We start from the raw sequence: 20,265 nt of genomic DNA on the forward strand, positions 1-20,265 counted from the left end.
ACAGCTAATATTAGCTAATACTGACTGGTGGAAGATCTGTCTTCCCTCTTGCTTATGTGGCTCTAGAAAAGGCAGGTACATATCTTTGCACCATAAGCCATTGTTGCCAGCGGCAAATGTCATGATTGTTTCTCCACTAAACACATTTTCCTACGCCAGAGCCGAGCAGATATGTACTGAGCACTATTCTTCCTAAATTATAGACCCGTCCATGTTTTGGGACCCTCTTCTTGACCCCTTGTGGCTCCAAAGTATGAACAATAATAGGGACCAGCAAAAATGTTCAATCAAAGACATTCGCAACATTATTCGTCTGATTCAATGCAAACAGTGTTCTTACTTGTTACAGTCTCCTGTCAGACTGCCTTGTGGAGAGACAATTTGCCAGAAATGCCTGCCCTCTTCTTATAAAAGAAAGCACATAAGTTACCCCGCTGACAAAGAGCGCGAGCAAGGATTCTGTTGTACACTTACAAAAGGCGGCCGGCTATCAGGTTTATCCACGTGTGGAGCAGAGCATTCATTGGCTGACTGTGGCCTGGATGTGGTACTGGACAAGGTGGTTGAAATTTTCAAGCAGAAAATGAACACTGTGTTCCTAGAAAATGAAGCGTCGAGTCACAATACATCGTTTGCGGTTGACATTATCGATACCTTGAACCTATCACTGCGAGCCTGCGATGGGGCTCTCCCGTTTCCTGCCTCTTTTGGAAGCGCACTTGCAATTATGTATGGCCTCGCAAGTGATGGCCGTCTGCCTTTTGATGCTGAAGTCGTTTTCCAACTCGAAATAGACACCATAACTAGTCTAGAAGACTTGGATCAAGAGATTGTCTCCGATATCAAACAAGCTGCCAATGATGAACTTGACTGTCAAATATGCTTGGCTCTCTTAGTAGATCCATGTACCACTCCTTGTGGCCATAGCTTCTGTCAGCGCTGCCTAGGTCGAATTTTGAATCAATCGGACCTATGCCCAATTTGTCGTCGAAGGGTTTCTCAAAACTTGTATTTAGGTCCACAAAACTTACGCCTAAGCAACTTGCTCTCAACGTTCTTTTCTTTACGATTGGCGGAACGGCGTGAAGCAATCAGGGAAGACAGAGTCGGGGAATTCGATGAATCCCAAGTGCCACTTTTTGTTTGCACTCTTTCTTTTCCATCCACTCGGACTTTTCTCTACGTTTTTGAGCCTCGATATCGGTTAATGATCCGTCGTGTCATTGACAGCGGACATCGCAAGTTTGGAATGGTGGCGCCAGGTGAAAGTCGCCAAGTTAATGGCGATACTCAGGCATTCACAGAGTACGGAACACTACTTGAAATCAGCCGACTCTCCCCACTTGGGGATGGAAGGTGTATAATTCGTGCAACCGGCCAATACAGATTTAGAGTGTTGGAAAGTACTATGACTGATGGATATGCTGTTGGTAAGATTGAGCGGGTTGACGACATATCAATTCCAGAGGAGGAAGCACGAGAGGCTTTCGAGACAGAGTCAGCACCTCTTGAACGCCCCAGTATGGATGAGTTAGATCACCTTTCAACTCTTCGCCTCTTTCAAATCGGCCTCACGTTTGTTGCAAAATGCCGGGCAAGCAGTGTACGGTGGCTGGATAACCAGACATACCAATTGTATGGACCGCCTCCGGCGGACCCGAGGCTCTTTTCTTTCTGGTTTGCCAGTGTGATGCCAAGACCAGAAGAGGATAGATACCCTCTCCTTATAGAGAGAAGCGTTAGGGAACGATTAAAAATGGTCGTCAGATGGATTAAAAAGCTTGAAACTGAACAATGGTAAGGGAGCGAGCTCCATGAAATCACTGGCTGATTGACAAAATAATAATTGGTATGAGCTAATAACTGATAGGGCACTAAAATCTCCTCAAAGCCTAGCCAACCATTATATATCTAATTTACAAACAGACTCAACGCCTTTTGTGACCCATCTGCGGAGAGGCTTTGGACTATTCGTTCTTCCCCTCCTGATTTTTTTTGTTGTTTACAAATTTTTCTTCCACGGAGCCACATTGCTACCTAATACCTCCAATGTGTCATTCTCGATTTTGCCATTTTCCTTATCTTTTACCTACAGCTACCAACCTCCGCCTATCACCACTCCGAATACGAGATCACGCGATCGAGAGCGCAATTTGAACCCCAATGTTGGGTTTGTGGTGACGAATTTCATGGATCAGGGCTTTATTCCTGGTAGAATTGTACTAGCTTCTATCTTCGTGCTCTGTATCGCTCGAGTTATTCGGCGGGTGGTAGAAATTGTGAATTTCGAAAGAGACAGGCAACGAACCTCAAGAGTCAACGTCAACAATGCTGGCCATTTAAATCCTATTGACGATGTGATTGAATAAAATGCCGCGAATGGTACAGAGACCGCTACCCCTAACCAAGAGCAGATAGGAAATGTACAAAGCCTGGAACTGATGAAAGAAATGAGACTGTAGGGCTTTCCTGTTCGTCATACAGTAACATGTAGATATTGTCTAAAAAAAAAAATGTTCAGCCTTTTGTTAGGATAGCAATATTGATCGCTTAGATAACAACGGTTACTAGAATGTATGGCCAATAGTGCATGCGCTTCAAATAGAACCAAAGGATAAATGAGTTAACACCGCGAATACCTGAGTATACATTGGAAAAACATACTAAAAGAATATTTTCCGGAATACAATGACTAGAAGATAGTAAGAAACAATTCACGAGGAAAATATTAAGAATGTCATAACATCGTAGAGATAGGAAATATAGGGCCTCGTCATATTAAATCTACTTCTTCGCCCTCTGCATCAACATCGTCTTTAAGCAGCTCATCAGGGGAAGGCGGTGGAGGCATTGTCTTCGCAAACACAGAGTCTATTTGCGCACGATGACTTGCTCTCTTATGCGCCTCACTCTCATTGGGATCTCGCACTGCAACCTGGATCTGGTGTATTTGGTCCTCCTTAGATTTACCACGCGTAGGGGCCAATCCGGCTTGGGCAATCGTACGAGAACGCTCGGGCTTCAAGCGAGTTTTTGCTAAGATAGGATAGTAATATGCGGCTTTCTGGGTGAGTCGGGTGTCCGAGGTAGCCTGATCAGGTTTGAATAAGACAAGGGCAACATCCTTATATTTCTGCTGGGTGTTGAGAATCTGCGTGCTGGTCGCATAGGTGCGAAGACGGTCATATTGATGGTAACGTACTCCATCCTGGTTCTCATGGGAGTAATACTTTGCCGCATCTCGGTTGGAGTTGAGGATATTTAAGCTACTCTTAATATTCTTTACCGAGTCTTCCTTTCTAGATAAGAAAAGATCATAGTCCCAGGGAACCGGGCCAGGGTCAGGATACATGTTGGGATTTGCCTTGTGCAGGGCAATTTTTGATGCATGATCCTGCGAAACTCGCTCTTCTGGGGCGGATGGAAGTAAAATTCCAATATCCATTCGATCATCGCGTCTTCCTTTTATAGACTGAACGGGTGCTTTGTCGAATTTAAATTGCAAGAAGCCACCAGGATCAGGGAAACCTCCGACGTCGGGAATAATAGGGTAGCACCCTAAAGGCTCTAGTTTGGGGTTGTCTGGGTGGACAGGAGTGGCCCAGGCATCAAGCTCAGTCTTAGTAGAGGGGAGGCCTCTAATACGTGCGCCAGTATCCTCTCCTATGTGTTTGCTTTTTGGGTACGCAATGTCAAATCCTTTGATAATGTACTTTTTGATATGCAAGGGCTCATCGCGCGACGGTTTGGGCTTCTGTACTTTGAATTTAGAGCCACCAGAGGTTGTGAGCTTTGAATCTGCATTGCGACCAGCTCCCGTCGTAGCAATGTATTGTGTTCGGCGAAGAAAGCTGACATTTGCGTTTTTTGGTGCAGGGTTCCTTAATTGTTCAGGGTTCATGAGTAAAGGCAGGTCGGCTGGGTCTAAAGTTGGAGGATTATCAGGAGCCATTATAGCTAATTAGGCGGAATTGTCAGTACAAACTTTGTCAAAATACAGTCTTAGTGACGATAGGACGACGAAAAAAAAGTGCCTTACCGCTTTCATCGCCCAGGTGCAATCCGGGAATCCCAACGAGATCAATCGTCATCCCTCCCTCAGCGTCCACATCAATATTAAGCTCCTCACGACGCACCATATTAGCTGTAAACCCAGGGCTAAGGAAGTGTTCAAGCCCTTCGTGGGGCACCTCTAGGAATTTCGGAGGCATGTCAGGAACGGGGAGGTCATTGCGATAACGAAGGGAGGCGATATATTCTTGATGGTAGCCCCCAGAAGGGCCTGCGCTCTTTGACTTCGACATTTTTGAAACAAAAGGCCAAAGTACACTCCGTACAGAGTAATATGCTCTAGCAGTCGGCAGAGCGATATTGCGGAACTTGAAGCTGCGACTGGAGTAGTCGCGGTAGGGTGCTAGGCTTAAAAAGGTTAACTAGTTAGTAAGGTTAACTTAGGTACGGAGTGCCTAGGTACGGAGTACCTACTAGTTAACCGCGCCACGTGCAAGGTGCCTGTAGCCCCATTGAAACCCAGGCTAGCACCCTCCTCGTTGTATCTACAAAAAAAACGCACCCTCGATCAGAGTGTATGGAACAGCCTGCACTACGCAAAAGCTCCTTTAATACACCACGAATTGCATAATGTAAACATCGAAGACAATTGCAAAAGGTAAATCTATAAGTCAACATGTCTCGAAGAAGTGGTACCACCGTTCTAAACTTTTCTTCACCTTCAAAGTTGTTCTCACAGTATTTATTAAGTTAAGATTGGGCGTCGATTCCTACAACGCTAACTTATTGAGAGAGGGAACAGAACTGGAGAACCGGAGCTAGGGAATTGAGCTATTCCTTGACGAAATTACACAACATTTGGCTTAGTGCAATTAACAAACGCTTTGCTCGACACACCATTCTACCAATTCCACATACACTTGTAGGTTAGTATTCGATTTCCGAGGCGGTCATATTCAAGCCTACCAATCCAACTGTCATTTGTCGCCTCAAGTTTGCCAAAGACGCTAGCTCCTTTCCAGACGACAACCTGGGGGTCCAACTCTCGTGGAGGAGCGCCAACCAAAACAGTGCCAGAATGTTCAGGATGCTTGAGCTGGATTCTTTCTTCTAAGAATGAGTGAAACCCGGAGACCATGCTTCCACCGCCGATGATAAGAATGCCGCCCAAGAAGTCGGTGAACCGGCGGTTGTCAAGTTTAGCGGCATGGGTAATAGACGTGAATATGGCTTCATCGAGGGGGAAAATTGGTAAAATATCATCGCGTTCATCGACTGTTGGTAGTCTGCGGGAGTTGGCTTCGGTCATATTTTGAATTGCAGGCATAGGTGTCGACATTCCGCCTCGTGGGGTAACTGTGACTTCAGGGGCTGGAGACGCTGCCATCGAGGAGCGCGGTGTCGCCTCTAGCTCCTGCAGACGGTTAATTTGAATAGTAGAGAGTCGACTAGGGGTAGATTGAGTATCCGGTAAATTGTTTACGTTTGCCGAGAAACTCGAGTTAATACTGGGGTGGGGAGGGGCGATAGTCGTGAGGATCTCTGTCTGCGCCGCGGATACAGGATCATTTGGCTGCGAGTCGTAAATGTCATAGGTTCGGCTAATGAGCTTTCTTCTTCCTACCAGTTTCTTAGAAACATCAAAAATTTCTGGCTGGAACCATCCCATTGGTGCCAATATAATTTCATCGTAAGCCTTGAAGGTATACTTGCGCGTATCTTGTTCAGACGCTCGAAGATGAAAGTCAAACACCTGGACTGAAACGTTGGTCTCGTTAAGTGTACAAGTGTTCCTCTTAAGTTCCTCGGCCAGCAAAAAATCGTATCTGCGGTTCAAATTTATTTCGTTATAAGGAAAGTGATCGAAAAGCATCATTTTGATGAAAAGGTCTGTGACGTCTGCACCACCATACTTTAAATTGACGCGAGAATTCTCAACGCACATCCCTTCCTCCACGCAGCAAATAGACGTCTTTTGTGCGCCAATATCAACAACACAGGCGGCTGTATATCCAGCGCCAAACGTTCCTGCTGTGCTCTCCTGCACAAAACAAACGCGGCCAAAGCCAAATTCACGCATCAGCATGTCGAGTATTTGGATGACATAGGCTTTCTCATAAAGATCGGGTATAACGAAAACGCAGGAGTACTGAGCCCAGTCTTTCTTCCGTGTTAGGGCCAATTGTGTCTTGACGGCATCCTCTAAGATAAGAGATATGTCTAGAAATAGCATATTTTTGTTGTCATAGTCTCTTTCGTTGCACCATCCGTTTCGAATTGGCCAGAATAGCTTATATCTGGGTTCGGAATAGTCTGGTATCCGCAGGGCGGCTTCTCCGACAACATACTCAGGTGCATCATTTGGCTCTATTACGGTCCATTCAACCCGCATCAGATCATTGTGTTCTGAAATAGTTTCTGAGGTGGTTCTCCGGTTATAATTGACAACCATTTCCTTCGAGTTCGGGAGGGTTCTTCGCTTGTTTGCCCGCATGCGAGTTCTTAATTCGGTGCACATTGTTGAGTAAGTTGCCGCGAACTGTTGCAAAACAAAGTTAGCAACACTTTGGCGAAAAATACCAGAGTCATATATCACTCACCTCAGAGCCAAACATTTTCTCCGGCTCCATTGCCTGCCCATCGTCTAATTTGAGGCGCTTTGGCTTTGGCTCCCCACCATCTTGCTCTGCTTCATTTTCTGTTGCTCTTCGCGCTATTACCATTGGAATAGTCTTGGGTAAAGCATCACTCGCGAGGCCAATACGGAGATTCTGACTCCCAACGTGGATTACAATTGTTTTCGAGCCAACAAGCTCCTGTACTTTCTCCCCGCCTGTACCCATCATGGCGGTATCTCCGTCGGCTTCTGCATCTTGCTCAGGAAGTTGCACTTCATTCTTGTTTGCAAGAGCCCTATCTCGATCTTTGGCATTCTTCGTCATGCGGTCTCGAGCCGCTTCGGTCTGTAAACGATAGGCAAGGATTTGATCGTCACGTTTCAGGTATTCTCTAAACAAAATTAAAATGTCAACAAGAGTCTAATACAAAGAGATACGAATACCCGAAAGGGCTGGGCCTTACGTATAGTAATTCTTTTGGTTAATCGGTGCTACTTGAGGCCAGCTGGTAAGGTCCATGTTGTTGTCGGTCCGCTCCAAGCCTATATAAGGGCAATTAGCTCTAATATATATCACAGTATATTGTAGGTGGTACCTTTCTCCCTCAGGAGAGCCTTGCCAGACTTCTTCCCCACCATGATGACTGCAGTCTTTTTCTAGAGAGCAGGCAAATCAAGGTGTGTATTAAATCATGGAGAAGTAATGCTGGTTATAGTGAAAGGATGAGTGTGCACAAATAGGTAGTAAAAAACTTTGCCCTGGGCCAGAGTGTGAAAAGAGAGAGTTGATGCACAGCAGAGTAGTTAGATGTTTGCAACTAAAGAGGTAACTAGTTAACTACAGGTAAAGTTTAGTGGCACAGGGTTTTGATTGGCGCAACCACATTTAGTTTTACTTGGTTTGTGGTCATTTGGGCATTTTATCTTCACCGTACGGAGTACAGAGTACAGAGTAGAGACAACTTTCTTGATTTTCTAACAGTCAAATCTATTCCCTTTATTTTTATAGGGCCCATACGACAACATCTGGTTTCTCCGTTGTTATATATAGTTGCATTCTATTCACCTTGGCTTAACTTCCAGTGCATGATTGACCTGGCGCAAACAACTCAACCTGCAGGATCAAAACATACCTGAGCTCAACATCTTACCTATTCACTCCATACCTTCCATTCCCAGAATTTTTATCTACTCTTAGCAGCATCTTCTTCTGCTTATCTGCGGCCGGCTTTGATACGAGATTCGGTGACGCCTTTCGATACCTGTCTTGCATACACTACAAGGAGCATTTGGCCAATATGGGTGGATCTTTATCCCGGCTTTTGTCATTTGGCTGGTGGGCGAAGAAAGAAATCCGTATTCTAATTTTGGGCCTTGTAGGTTGCGGGTGCTGCTTGCGGGCGGATATGAAGCGCTTACAACGGATATAGGATAATGCGGGGAAAACCACACTTCTGTATCGACTTAAGGTAAGCAGCTACTCTAGCAATACCTTTGGGATTATGGTGGCTGATCGATATTCGGGACTATTAGATAGGCGAGGTCGTTACTACAATACCTACGATTGGATTCAACGTCGAGTCAGTCACATATAAGAATCTCAACTTCAACGTCTGGGTATGACATATGATTTTTTATGCATCACACCCACCAATAGGTTATAATATCCTCAGTTGGCTAATGCGGCGCGCTTCTATAGGATCTCGGGGGCCAAACGTCAATACGACCGTATTGGCGGTGTTATTATGCAAACACCGCTGCAGTGATATTCGTCATCGACTCAACAGATATTGAGCGGCTGGGTACAGCTTCCGACGAGTTAGCGGCCATGTTGAATGAAGAGGAGCTGCGCGATGCAGCGCTTTTGGTTTTCGCAAATAAGCAAGATCAGCCGGGGGCCAAAGGGGCTGGAGAGATCTCCGAGGCATTAAAGCTAGGCGAGCTCAGAGACAGAAACTGGAGTATAGTTGCTTGCTCTGCTATTGATGGTAACGGTATCGATGAAGGCATGGACTGGCTGGTGGTGGGTTAATTTTCTCTCCCTCATAAGGAAATCAATATCTAACATTGTTCTAGCAAACGGTGCAATCAGAAAACTCGTAAACACATGCAGCCCTACATAACCCCTTTTATTTTCAATTATCTTCACGCAGCTTCTATTCTTGTTTTGAACTATGTCCTGTCTTTTGATACATCTCGTTGCATTGTTGGAGGCGCGGTGTCCTTTCCCTTAATCCCAGCCATGATGCGTTCCGATATCCTTTAGTACAGCTCCGGTTTTGGTTTCTAGTGGCCCTTACTTCTGTGGTCAAAAAGATAGAGGTATTCATCGATTGATCGTCGGCGCGTTGCAATTTCAGAAGAGAAACTGGGTGGCTTGTCACTGCCGCCTCATGTAATAGTAGACATATAAATGTGAGCTTCATTTTCACACTGAGAGAACAGTATGAGGAAACATGGAAGCTGCTCTTGTCGCACAGAAGAATTCAGCGAAGTTCCGCTTTCGAGCTCTCGGGGCTCCCCCTTGCGGGATTATGTACCGGGTTGTGCCAGGGTGTTCAGGCGATCTTCAGACACTTACGGGGTTATAATCATGGCTGCTGACTCAATACTTGCTTTTTCCAACTGGGCAAGAACCGAGTCGAGTGATCGGCGGAAGGCGAAGCCGTTCCCATAGCTTTGACTATTCTGTCTCAGGCAAAGGCCCCTGAAACCATATCTGGAGTCGTACCATGGTGTCAGACGGTGGCCATCACGCCTGTCAATAATAATAGCCAAGTGGAATAATTTTTTCTCAGGATGGCAAATCCACTTTAATCGAGACGGGCGGTTGACAGGGGCCGTTGACCTTGTTGGTAATTCTCCGAACATTCGTGTTCTACGGGGTATCTGACAGTACATGCCAGGTATTTGCAACCGGCGAATGCTGCGATACCGGTAAACAGCTCAGTGACACCTTCGGGATATGTGAGAGGCTTTGAAGCCTGTTGATCCTAAATCTAGTTGCTCCTTCTGGGTGGGAAGAGTGGCATGCCGGGGAATTGGCACACACGACGTCGGCTGCAGCAAAGAAGCATAATATTAAATTTAATGATTGTCAACCACACCACCCCATGACGTTTTCGGCAGCGCGAAGCCAACGTCTCCCGCAGCAGCGCATGACACAGCGGCGAAAGGGCTCCGACTCCGTCTGTTTCTCCTTCGCTCGCACCAGCTGCACGAACGAAATCGTTACACGAGGTTAAGGTTATTCCAGAACCACAATCGCCATTAGGGCTGGTCAGCGAACGCAGAGGGTATCGCAATTAATAATTGGATGGCTCTGGACTTAATATCAAGAACGCTGACGATGCTCCTGCAAACATAAGCACTCAAGAATAGCAACTGGGGCGGGCGAGAGAGGGCGGCGGCTCCCCGCTCGCAGCCAACCAGCAGTGGTTGTTCTGCCGCCGCGGTGGAGACGGGTGCGGTCTGACCTTTTCGCAGGTTGCGATTGGCCATCAGGGTAGACTTGCTTTTCTCGGCAAAGCACTGACCGAACTTTATTGGGCCACGCAAAAGACTCCGACGCTCCACGGAGTACCTACCGGCACGCCGCTCTTGGCCCCAGTCTGGGGAAACTATCGCGGCGCTCGGGGTGAGCCTGCCCGGCACCTCTGGGAGCATCTGCAGCAGCACAGGAACGTATGTGGTGATAGCTCTCACCGCTGGTACTGCTTCCGCGCGCCGTCGACAGCTGCGATTTAAGTTTGATACTGCATTCTTAGGCCCTGACACGTAGTTATATGCACCCATGCAGATATGCCCCAATGTATGTACGGAGTGCCGGTGCAGGAAACGCAAGTAGGAGCGGAGAGACGCACCTGTATCCCACCAGGAGCCATGGTCGAACCGTCTGGAGCTGCCCAATTACTCAGCCACGCCGGGATGAGCGCGTCGCCTGGCTCGTCTGTACCAGAGCAAACTGAGCTGGCGCGCCCCCGCACGACCAAGCCGCCCCACCCGCCTCCTCCCCACCCAAGTTTCTCAGGCCCTGCCTGGCTGCTATAAAGTGCAGTCAATCCCTCAACATCCTGCGGCTGCGCTGGATTAGGCCTTTCCCCCTTTCCAACCTCACAATTCTCTCTGAATCGCACTTTATATTATCTCCCGATTCCCCAGACTTGCCTGTTTTCATTTTCTTCCTTGTTTAACTGAGCTTTATCTCTCATTCTTCTAAACCGCCAACATGGGTGCAGACGACAACAGCAAGAACTGTCCTCTTGGTAAGGGAACAAGTCCTTCAGCTCTTCCTCTATATCATACTGGTACTAATGTCGTTATCTCAAGACACCTACCGTTACAATGAGGAGCCTGTCTATACCACTTCTCAGGGCTGCCCAGTTAGTCACACCAACCTCACTGCCCATTTGCCTTTCTTGCTAACGATGCCCCTCACCATAGGTGATGGACCCGGAGTCTTCTCAGAGAATTGGAGAGAATGGCCCTCTACTCATTCAAGACTTCCACTTGATTGACCTCCTGGCTCACTTTGACCGAGAGCGAATCCCTGAACGTGTCGTTCATGCCAAAGGCGCCGGAGCGTATGGTGAATTCGAGGTCACTGATGATATCAGCGATATTGTAAGTCTGCTACGGTGTTACTACATTTATCAATCTCAGTACTGATGCATTCCTATCTGCTAGACCACTATTGATATGTTGAAAGGAGTGGGGAAAAAGACTAAGCTCATTACCCGTTTCTCCACTGTTGGTGGAGAGAAGGGCTCTGCCGACAGTGCTCGTGACCCTCGTGGGTTTGCCATGAAATTTTACACTGAGGAAGGTAATTGGGATTGGGTCTTCAACAACACGCCAATTTTTTTTCTTCGTGACCCGTCCAAGTTCCCAATTTTTATCCATACCCAAAAGAGAAACCCCCAGACCAACTTGAAGGATGCTACCATGTTCTGGGACTACCTCTCCACCCACCAAGAAGCTGTTCACCAGGTTATGCATTTGTTCAGTGACCGCGGTACCCCATACTCCTATCGCCACATGAACGGCTATTCTGGACACACATACAAGTGGATCAAACCAGATGGAACCTTCAACTATGTCCAGATCCACTGCAAAACCGATCAGGGAATTAAGACGTTCAACAACGAAGAGGCGCACAAGATGTCTGCTGAGAACCCTGACTGGCATACTGAAGACCTTTTCAAATCCATCGAGAACGGTGAACATCCGAGCTGGACCTGCTACGTTCAAGTCATGAGCCAAGAGCAAGCCGAGAAATTCCGGTTCAGCGTCTTCGACTTGACCAAGGTTTGGCCCCAAGCTGAATTCCCCCTTCGCCGCTTCGGTCGCTTTACTCTCAACAAGAATCCTCAGAATTACTTTGCGGAGATTGAACAGGCAGCTTTCTCCCCGTCGCACATGGTTCCTGGCTCCGAGCCGTCAGCCGATCCAGTGTTGCAATCCCGCTTGTTCTCTTATCCCGACACCCATCGCCACCGCCTGGGTACAAACTACCACCAAATTCCCGTCAACTGCCCGCTACGCGCTTTCAGCCCTTACCAACGTGATGGTGCAATGGTTGTCAATGGCAATTATGGTGCAAATCCAAATTATCCATCTACCTTCCGTCGTTTACAGTTTAACCCCGTCAAGGCCAGCCAAGAACACGAAGTCTGGACAGGTGCCGTCCTTTCTAAACAGATTCCTGTCACTGACGAGGACTATGTTCAACCCAACGGACTTTGGGAAGTCCTTGGTCGCCAGCCTGGCCAGCAGGATAACTTTGTTCACAATGTCTCTGTACATCTGTGCAATGCACAAGAGACTGTTCGTGAAAGAACTTATGGTATGTTCAAACGGGTAAATCAGGATCTGGGTGGTCGAATTGAGAAGGCTACCGAAACCCTCGCCAAGCAAGCACAGCCTCGTCTCTAAATGCCTTCTACTGGCTCATTGGCAGAAGCATGACCCTGTTCAGTGGATTGAAAGTTGTACCCCCCATCGTCTCTCTAGGTCTTATGCAAATAGTCAAGGTGTAGTTCTAAACAATATAAGTATACGTTCAGACCCAAAAATTGGGGGAGGTGGTGGCTCCATGACTCCGAGAAAACGAAGAAGCAAAAAGTAAATCGTAGTTCGGCATCCTTGAAACCCCACAGTTTGGAGCTTAGTTATCCTTCCGAAGCCGGCCGGGGTTATTATGAAATAATAACCTTGTCAACGGACCCGCACTAGTTAGTCAACTAGTTAGTTGACTCCTAGTACGGAGTACGGAGTAGTTGAAAAGGCTATTTATTCTGTCCACAGCTCTTCCAGGATTTATTATTATACCTGTGGCAGCCGCAGAACCAGGGCTCGGTTTTCCAGGTCAGAACTTGATCCTTGTTGACTTCATCCCTATAAATATTTCCAATCTTGTTGTTAAGTAAATATTCTTCTTTGTTTACTCCGTACTAACATTCAAATGATGCTACATCATACATGCGTAAGTATGCACAGAGTACAGCCACAAATCTTCCAATCACAGGGCGCTTTTCGGCCCAAAAAGTACAGTGAGCAACGAAAAAGGTACAGGCTTTATCATTCCTGGTGACGAGTGCCTCATGGATGGATAAATCCAGACTGGTGCGGACCATACAATGAAACTCGCTGTCCAAAGGTAGCCCAGTGCCAAGTATATGGGCCTCTGCCAGGGCGGGGGTGACTCGTTTTGGGAACGATTGATGGCAAATACCATGTCTTCGAGCGCAATTCCAAGGGCCTGGGTTAGGAAAAAGTCCACGGCCCCAGACTCTTGAAAAGGAATATCAACCGCACTGTCTGTCAATACATGGAGGAGACCGGATATGGTGAACACAAGAACTACCCGAAGATATCTAACAAGAATCTTATTCGTCTTTGAAACTCGCAATATGTTGTACGTGATATAGTCAGAGTGGGCGACTAAGGAACGACCCAACTGCTGATGCCACGTAGTACTGCATGAGAGTTAGCAATTATGCTACCAAAACTAACGTCTTGGAGATTTACCTCCAGAACTGCCGGAGGGACCATGCATCGAAAACGTTTCCAAATATATACGGCCACTCCTCTGGCTCGCTGGCACCTATCCCGACCATCAGAGCAGCGGAAAGACTGTGAAGCTTCGTGAGCATCGCTGTTGCTGCCACTCCGTAGCCGAGTACTGCGCCAACTCGGAAACCTATCTCCTCCAATGTTATTTGCGATCGTCGACGGAATATGTACTGTTTTTCCACAGAATATATGATCTGAATATCTTCTGGTGGCAATGATACCCAACCTAGGAGATCTAGAATCAGGTAGGCTGTCACCGCTAGGAGAAGCCTAAAAACAATGAAATTTCGACGACTCGTCCTTTCATCAACCTTTTCTGTATGTTTCCCGTTTATACCCATTTTAGATATAGTATCCTGCTTTTTGACAGTGAGGCTTGACCGGCGATCATACTGCCAGCGTGTTCCAGCCCAACGACCATTCCAGAGCAGAAGCCATGCCCACAGCATTCGGCTCCATGGCCTATCCGGGATCACGCCAATTTTCCGCATTTTGATTCTCCATTTCATTTCTTGCGCGTATGAGAGCTTCGACAAGACCAGAGCCTTGTTCACATGTAATATTTGCCCCCAGATCACAGCAGGCAAGAGGCGATTGAGTGCGGTGTTCCCCCACGGATAGGACCAATGCATATGCATTGTAAAACACAAGACTAGTATAAACACGCCAAAGCGTACTTTCATTGCTGACCGCGGAGCAAAGGCTAGAGCCAACGTTGGCACCATTTGTAGAAAGAAAACATCAACACATGTCACCCATGGGTGAGCATTTGTTGTGAAATAAGCGGTCATCACAGGTTAGGGAAAAAACGAAGCTTGTGATGTGAGGCTATTAAGTGGAATCAATCGGTACAAAAATGAAGTAGATAATGTCAATGGAGTAAAATATTATAAGGAACAGATTTAGCTACTCCGTGCAGAGCTCTTGTTTCAATGTCGCCTGTCTTTGTGCCCTTTTTTCTGGGGCCTTTTCATTGGTGTGTTGATCTACAACTAGCCTAAGGCTTATGCATGCAGATGTGAATTGCCATGAAATGGTCCCCTGTCACAATAAACACCTTGCAAACATTTTAGCAGATAAGCCTATAGTTCCTTCTCAGGAAGTAGTACGATGCATTTTATCCTACTTCCATAACCTACCCTGATTGGACTATACTTAGCAACCTAGTTTATGTAGGAGGCTAACGTCCTTTATATAACATTAGTGTACTCCGGAGCAATTAGAAATATTCGATTTCAAGAGCGGTCATTCGTAGACTCAGCCCAAGGCTCAAGCTGATGCTAGCATTTACCGAGGAGCCAAGCCTCATGTACTAATAAGAGGGGTATTGCCATGCTGGACATAAAGTATTTAGAAAACCTTGCGGCTGTATTTGGATATCATTCATGGCATGCATATAACCACTCATTTGCTCATCAAAAAAAGACCTAGAGCTCATTACAGAGGGTAAGGTGAACAAACAGAAAAGAAAAAGAACTAAGAATCGAATGACAATGCCCGTCATCGCCTGAAATACAAATTCTCGGTTATCATGAGCTCATATTTTGAAGTAAAACTCACTAGGAATAGGTCATTTGCGAGGAGTAAACAGCACATATCATACAGAAAAATTTCGGGTTGACTGGTAGAACAATCTTTTATCGCTTTCCACGCAATTTCGGTAGACCACAGCGAACAGTCGTGACGTATGTATGCTTCACTTATTAAGGGTGAGAGATCAAGAGTATCTACCGAAGAGAATCGGAGAATTGCAGCAAAATCGAATCTATAACAGATTAGAAAAAGTATTATCCGATGTAGCCTAAGTTCGCCCGTATCTGGTCTTGCCGAAAGAAAAAGGGACATAGCGATATTTAATCATATGTTGAATTTGTCGTCGCACTAATGCGATCTTTTAGCAGTGCATCGCGATGTATTTAGCTCTAAATACTTACTCGTCAAACTAAAGAGAATCAACCAGTAGACAACCAGAACTGGCCAGAAAACAGGGATATTAAAAACCTGCGACCAGCAGCAAAGGAAGCCAATAAAGATGGCTCTTGTTGCCGAATGCCAGAATTTGAATTCAGGGAGTCGGCGGATAAAGGGGCGGAATTCGTCGTCTTGCTTTGTGGGGAGCGAATCGCCCTCCTCCAGGCTTTCATCCTGGGTAAGCGAAGGATCGAATTTGGGTTGTAAGAAGGCAAGGAATAAATTCAAAAGGTAGATTCCCAATGTGTAGGCGACTACAAAACACCAGGGAGGTTAGCTAAGGACCGCCTGAAAAGATAGCTAATTTTCAACAAGTGTATTTTAAATTCAGTGATGCAATCGCATACCAATATACCACCCTTGTGCAAATACGACTCTTAGGAAAAACATGACAAGGAGGATGCCAGTTCCCAGCCATCGATATAGTGTGTAGGGCGTCGATGCATCGAGATAGCCTTGGTAAAGCTGGAAGTATGTTGTCAGCAACAATGGTAGCTTTGACACCAAGTCGCCAGGCAGCTCCAAGAGAAGAGTGGGATGCATTTGGCTCACCTGTGCAATCTTCGATGTTTGCGCCGCTACTGCAGTAAAGGGGGTCTGTTCGGGCTCAGGCACATCCATTGGGCGCTGGATGAATAAGTAACGAGGGGAGATTGGGCAAACACACTTTTCCTAGCTCTGGGTAACCAGCTGAATATAACTAAGAAACAGAGAGTCAAATTGAAGGAAAAATGAAATTAATGAAAGCGCGATAGTTAACGAAAGCTGGCCAACTGCCTTGGATCTGATAAGTCTGGAATTTACGAAGTACCTCTTTGGGGCTGGTGGTGCTGAGCCACACTGACCCTGATGTCTAGCCTAATCCAGCCTGGCCCCTCGCTCACGTGCAATTAAGTGTGAGATTAGGTAACTAGTTAACTAGCTATGTACGGAGTATTTAATCGGTGGCTGAGCATTCGGGGCAGCGGCTGGCGCTTATAGCCGGAGCAGTACGGAGTACTCTGTACCTCTGCTACCTACTGCTCAACAGTCATCACAGTATCAATTGGACGTGATTTCGGTTACCATTTTCACAATGTTCTCAAAAAGATGCGCGAGGCTCGCTGCCTCTCGAACTTCTGTGCCATTGAGCTCTTACTTACTTCGTGTCCGGCATTCTTCTACTTCGCCAGCTTCCACCCCATATAAATTCATACGGACATCAATTCCTGAACCCGGGGTTGGAATGAGTACGTCACAGGACTTCCAAACTCCACAGATCTCACCATTGGGAGCTTCTGCCTTGCGTTGTTTACCTGCTCACACTACGTCTAGTTTCCCTCAACCGACCATCGGCTCTAAACGCACTTTGCAGCCCGCTTTTCCAGGAGCTCAATGAAGCTTTGACAAAGTATGATGAAGATAAAAATATTGGCGCTATTATACTTACTGGTAGCGAGAAATCCTTTGCTGGTAGCCATCGCCCCGTCTTACTGAAAGTATCGCCCTAGCTAATTCTGGAGATAGCTGGAGCAGATATCAAGGAGATGGCGCCTTTGACATTTTCTGAGGCTTATTCCAACAATTTCATTGCACCATGGTCACATCTTGCCAACACGATCCGTACCCCTGTTATCGCTGCGGTCTCCGGGTATGCTCTTGGTGGCGGGTGCGAGTTGGCCTTGATGTGTGATATCATTTATTGCTCGGCGAACGCGACCTTCGGCCAGCCCGAAATAAAATTAGGCACCATTCCTGGTGCTGGTGGCTCGCAGCGTCTTTCTAGGTGTGTTGGGAAGAGCAAGGCCATGGAGTTGATCCTGACTGGAAACACATTCACCGGAGCCGAGGCTGGGGAGTGGGGAGTCGCTGCTAAGGTCATTGATGGCACTCATGATGAGCTACTAGCCGCTACTCTTAAAACAGCCAGCAAAATTGCCGGGTATAGCCGTGTTGCTGTAGTCGCTGCTAAGGAAGTAGTCAATAAGAGTCAGGAACTGTCTTTAACAGAAGGTGTTGAATATGAGAGGCGCCTTTTTCATGGATTATTCGGCAGCAAGGACCAAAAAATAGGTATGTGAGAACGTGATCAATTGTCAAGCACGTATCTAATACCAAAACAGGAATGACCGCTTTCGCGAAGAAACAAAAACCAGAGTGGGCAAATGAGTGATTCTCGACGAACATGTTCATATACCCATTCTGACCGATAAGACGGTTACTTGTAGCTGTATATAGGCGGTTGGACCTTTATAGGATTACGTCCAATATTGAAAACACACAATTGAGGATATTGCAACTATCGCATTTGATATGAGAAATATGTCCAATTTTGAGTTACTCAAATTTACAAACGATTGCTGCCTTCAAGCGAGGGTGGTATCAAAAGGTACATTATCAAGCAGCAAAATCACATTCCAAATTTCTTCTCGGCGGTCTTCTGCACCTTCTCGCCGAGATTGCCCAAGATGCCTATTCAGAAAAGGGTTAGTGCGTGGGCGCTGAAAGAGGGATACCGGAGAGGAGAATGCAATACCGGACTTGTGTTGTTTTCCCTCCCCCTGATGCTGTTGACCTTGCGTTCCCTGTGAGCCCTGCTGACTAGAGAATCCTTGGTCCCCAGGGTCGTCGGCTCCAACTCGAGAGCCTTGCATTCCTTGACCACCAGAACCCGTTTGTCCATATCCAGCTTGCCCACCACCTGCCTGAGGGTATGCCTGGGTGGTATCCCCGTGAGTTCCCCCAAGTCCTTGGCTTTGGCCATAGCCACCCTGGCCACTTTGCATCATGGGGTCTTGCTGACCATACCCCTGATCATAGCCGCCGGAGTACCTCTGTGAGGGATCAGAACCCATGCTGTCGTTGGTATTCAAGCCTCGCTGACCACCACGTTGACCACGCTGACCAGAGGTCCAAGAGTCACCGTATCCAGACATACTTCTTTTGGGCTGTGTTGGGGGGACTATTTGATTATGACAGTAAGGGCAAAAAGTTTGGTCTTTTGATTAAATACCAATATCTTCAGAATAGATCTTACCTTCTGGGTGGATCTGGTCGCTGTTTTATCTCCCATCCTTCATTAACAGCGATGGCAGTGATGTCATAGCAAATGGCTTTCCGGTTTCTGGCAAACGCTTTTCGAATTGGTATTTGCCGTTTATGCAATAAGGTAAAAGAACTACAATCTCATTCAACCCTTGCACGAGTGATATGTGCCCACTTCCGTATCAAACTAGTATGGCTTTGATATCAATCACGTCATCCTTAGTAAGAATACCTATTTGGAGGCAGATACGTACTCGGCAACCGGAGAGAACCACTCAACGCACTTTAGACGCCTTTCAGTGACCCTCCTTTTGTCCCGGGAGCTGGAACATGGGTCCAGATTTATCTATACGAACTGACTAGTTATGAAACTTAGGGTTCTGGTTTGTAACTTTCGAGTCATTGGGCTATGAGTCAGCTGCAGACCATTGAACAATATGCTCTATCATAAGTATACCGATAAATGGGTATATTTCTTGAATCTGTTAGCATCACGACGGAGGAAACCTGGTTGACATCATCCGTCACAAGCAAGAGGCGAAAAGTGGCGAGGCTTGACTTAGTTACCTGTATCTGATATTGCTTGGTTTAGATAATTCTCGAAAGCATAAGAATAGCATAATCTGAATTATGTTTGATCAAATATCGCTTTAAACCTAAATTTCAGAAAGAACTATGGGTGTCCATTAATACATAGTGCCACGCGCCAAAAGAACACAAAAGAAAACGCCATTACACTGCTCGGACTTATCAGAAATCAGAAGGTGTGCTTTAGACTAAGAATTATCAATGCCATCTGTTTAGCTCAGTGACTAGTAGGCCATTCCACGGACTACTAAGAAACAATAGTTTGCTGATGGCAATCGATCGGTGTAGCCCATAATTCCTATACCCGATACCGATCTTTAACAGTCGGTCTCATTGGCGTACATCTCCCTTTTCCATCGTCCCAGTGCCATCCTTGTAAAGATGGTGAGTCTTTGATGTTCCATATTTAGGAGTGATTCTAGCACTGATGATGTCCTCTTTATCGTTTTCGTCGAATGCTGATTTGTGGATAGGGGTCAAGCCATCTGTAAAACCATTTATTAATGTTGGGGGATACCAACTACATAATACTTGCTCTCATACAGAATCTCAATTTCCTTGATTTCACCGATTTTCTATTGAAAATTAGCCATTGGAAGTTGATTTTGTGATAAAGAGGCTAACCGTTTTTGCACCATTTTTCAGGGTATGTCACTGAAGGCTTTTGCCACTCCTCGGAGAGGTTATCAAGGGAATATCCAGTCCAATTGAGTACAGCGCGAACTGGAGTGTATAATTCTTGAGGAAGCATTTTGACTGGGCCTCAGAAACAGAGTAAAGACTGAATACTCATGAAATTGGAAGGTGGAAGCAAGTGAGAATAAGGTGAGGAAAAATGGATATTAGATACCAACAATACTGCCCATTGATTTTTTCTGATGTAGCCATGATGATTCCAAGGTAAGGTGATTTGAGAATGTACTTTCAAATGCATAGATACCCAACATAAAAAAGAATGGCAAGGAGGGTGTGTGTGACTG

General features: G+C 46.3%; 9 protein-coding genes across 9 annotated transcripts; 4 read left to right on the top strand and 5 right to left on the bottom strand.

Moving 5' to 3' along the window:
* Positions 1 to 583: 583 nt before the first annotated feature.
* LOZ57_001388 (uncharacterized protein) lies at positions 584 to 2,369 on the top strand (the record flags this gene model as incomplete). Its single annotated transcript, XM_049250478.1, has 2 exons — positions 584 to 1,797; positions 1,871 to 2,369. 2 exons carry the CDS (start codon positions 584 to 586, stop codon positions 2,367 to 2,369), a joined length of 1,713 nt encoding a protein of 570 aa, XP_049110838.1.
* A 404-nt stretch (positions 2,370 to 2,773) lies between these two features.
* On the bottom strand, positions 2,774 to 4,304 carry LOZ57_001389 (uncharacterized protein; the record flags this gene model as incomplete). The annotated part of the gene is made up of 2 exons (XM_049250479.1): positions 2,774 to 3,957; positions 4,040 to 4,304. The coding sequence occupies 2 exons, from the start codon at positions 4,302 to 4,304 to the stop codon at positions 2,774 to 2,776; spliced, it is 1,449 nt and encodes a 482-aa protein (XP_049110839.1).
* A 608-nt stretch (positions 4,305 to 4,912) lies between these two features.
* Positions 4,913 to 7,267, bottom strand: ARP8 (actin-like protein arp8; the record flags this gene model as incomplete). Its single annotated transcript, XM_049250480.1, has 4 exons — positions 4,913 to 6,550; positions 6,612 to 7,020; positions 7,093 to 7,171; positions 7,225 to 7,267. 4 exons carry the CDS (start codon positions 7,265 to 7,267, stop codon positions 4,913 to 4,915), a joined length of 2,169 nt encoding a protein of 722 aa, XP_049110840.1.
* A 659-nt stretch (positions 7,268 to 7,926) lies between these two features.
* On the top strand, positions 7,927 to 8,731 carry ARL1 (Arf GTPase arl1; the record flags this gene model as incomplete). The annotated part of the gene is made up of 5 exons (XM_049250481.1): positions 7,927 to 8,004; positions 8,059 to 8,097; positions 8,162 to 8,245; positions 8,328 to 8,651; positions 8,705 to 8,731. The coding sequence occupies 5 exons, from the start codon at positions 7,927 to 7,929 to the stop codon at positions 8,729 to 8,731; spliced, it is 552 nt and encodes a 183-aa protein (XP_049110841.1).
* A 2,125-nt stretch (positions 8,732 to 10,856) lies between these two features.
* CAT1_2 (catalase A) lies at positions 10,857 to 12,562 on the top strand (the record flags this gene model as incomplete). The annotated part of the gene is made up of 4 exons (XM_049250482.1): positions 10,857 to 10,893; positions 10,958 to 11,010; positions 11,072 to 11,251; positions 11,315 to 12,562. 4 exons carry the CDS (start codon positions 10,857 to 10,859, stop codon positions 12,560 to 12,562), a joined length of 1,518 nt encoding a protein of 505 aa, XP_049110842.1.
* Positions 12,563 to 15,555: 2,993 nt separating this feature from the next.
* Positions 15,556 to 16,294, bottom strand: RER1 (retention in endoplasmic reticulum protein 1; the record flags this gene model as incomplete). The annotated part of the gene is made up of 5 exons (XM_049250483.1): positions 15,556 to 15,583; positions 15,637 to 15,644; positions 15,704 to 15,927; positions 16,021 to 16,138; positions 16,226 to 16,294. 5 exons carry the CDS (start codon positions 16,292 to 16,294, stop codon positions 15,556 to 15,558), a joined length of 447 nt encoding a protein of 148 aa, XP_049110843.1.
* Positions 16,295 to 16,748: 454 nt separating this feature from the next.
* On the top strand, positions 16,749 to 17,825 carry LOZ57_001394 (uncharacterized protein; the record flags this gene model as incomplete). The annotated part of the gene is made up of 4 exons (XM_049250484.1): positions 16,749 to 16,902; positions 16,988 to 17,125; positions 17,180 to 17,725; positions 17,776 to 17,825. The coding sequence occupies 4 exons, from the start codon at positions 16,749 to 16,751 to the stop codon at positions 17,823 to 17,825; spliced, it is 888 nt and encodes a 295-aa protein (XP_049110844.1).
* Positions 17,826 to 18,062: 237 nt separating this feature from the next.
* On the bottom strand, positions 18,063 to 18,588 carry LOZ57_001395 (uncharacterized protein; the record flags this gene model as incomplete). Its single annotated transcript, XM_049250485.1, has 2 exons — positions 18,063 to 18,124; positions 18,189 to 18,588. The coding sequence occupies 2 exons, from the start codon at positions 18,586 to 18,588 to the stop codon at positions 18,063 to 18,065; spliced, it is 462 nt and encodes a 153-aa protein (XP_049110845.1).
* Positions 18,589 to 19,615: 1,027 nt separating this feature from the next.
* LOZ57_001396 (uncharacterized protein) lies at positions 19,616 to 20,036 on the bottom strand (the record flags this gene model as incomplete). Its single annotated transcript, XM_049250486.1, has 2 exons — positions 19,616 to 19,770; positions 19,910 to 20,036. The coding sequence occupies 2 exons, from the start codon at positions 20,034 to 20,036 to the stop codon at positions 19,616 to 19,618; spliced, it is 282 nt and encodes a 93-aa protein (XP_049110846.1).
* Between the last annotated feature and the right edge of the window lie 229 nt (positions 20,037 to 20,265).

This window comes from Ophidiomyces ophidiicola (assembly GCF_022830035.1).
Source record: "Ophidiomyces ophidiicola strain CBS 122913 chromosome Unknown scaffold_3, whole genome shotgun sequence".
Classification (NCBI taxonomy): Eukaryota; Fungi; Ascomycota; class Eurotiomycetes; order Onygenales; family Onygenaceae; genus Ophidiomyces; species Ophidiomyces ophidiicola.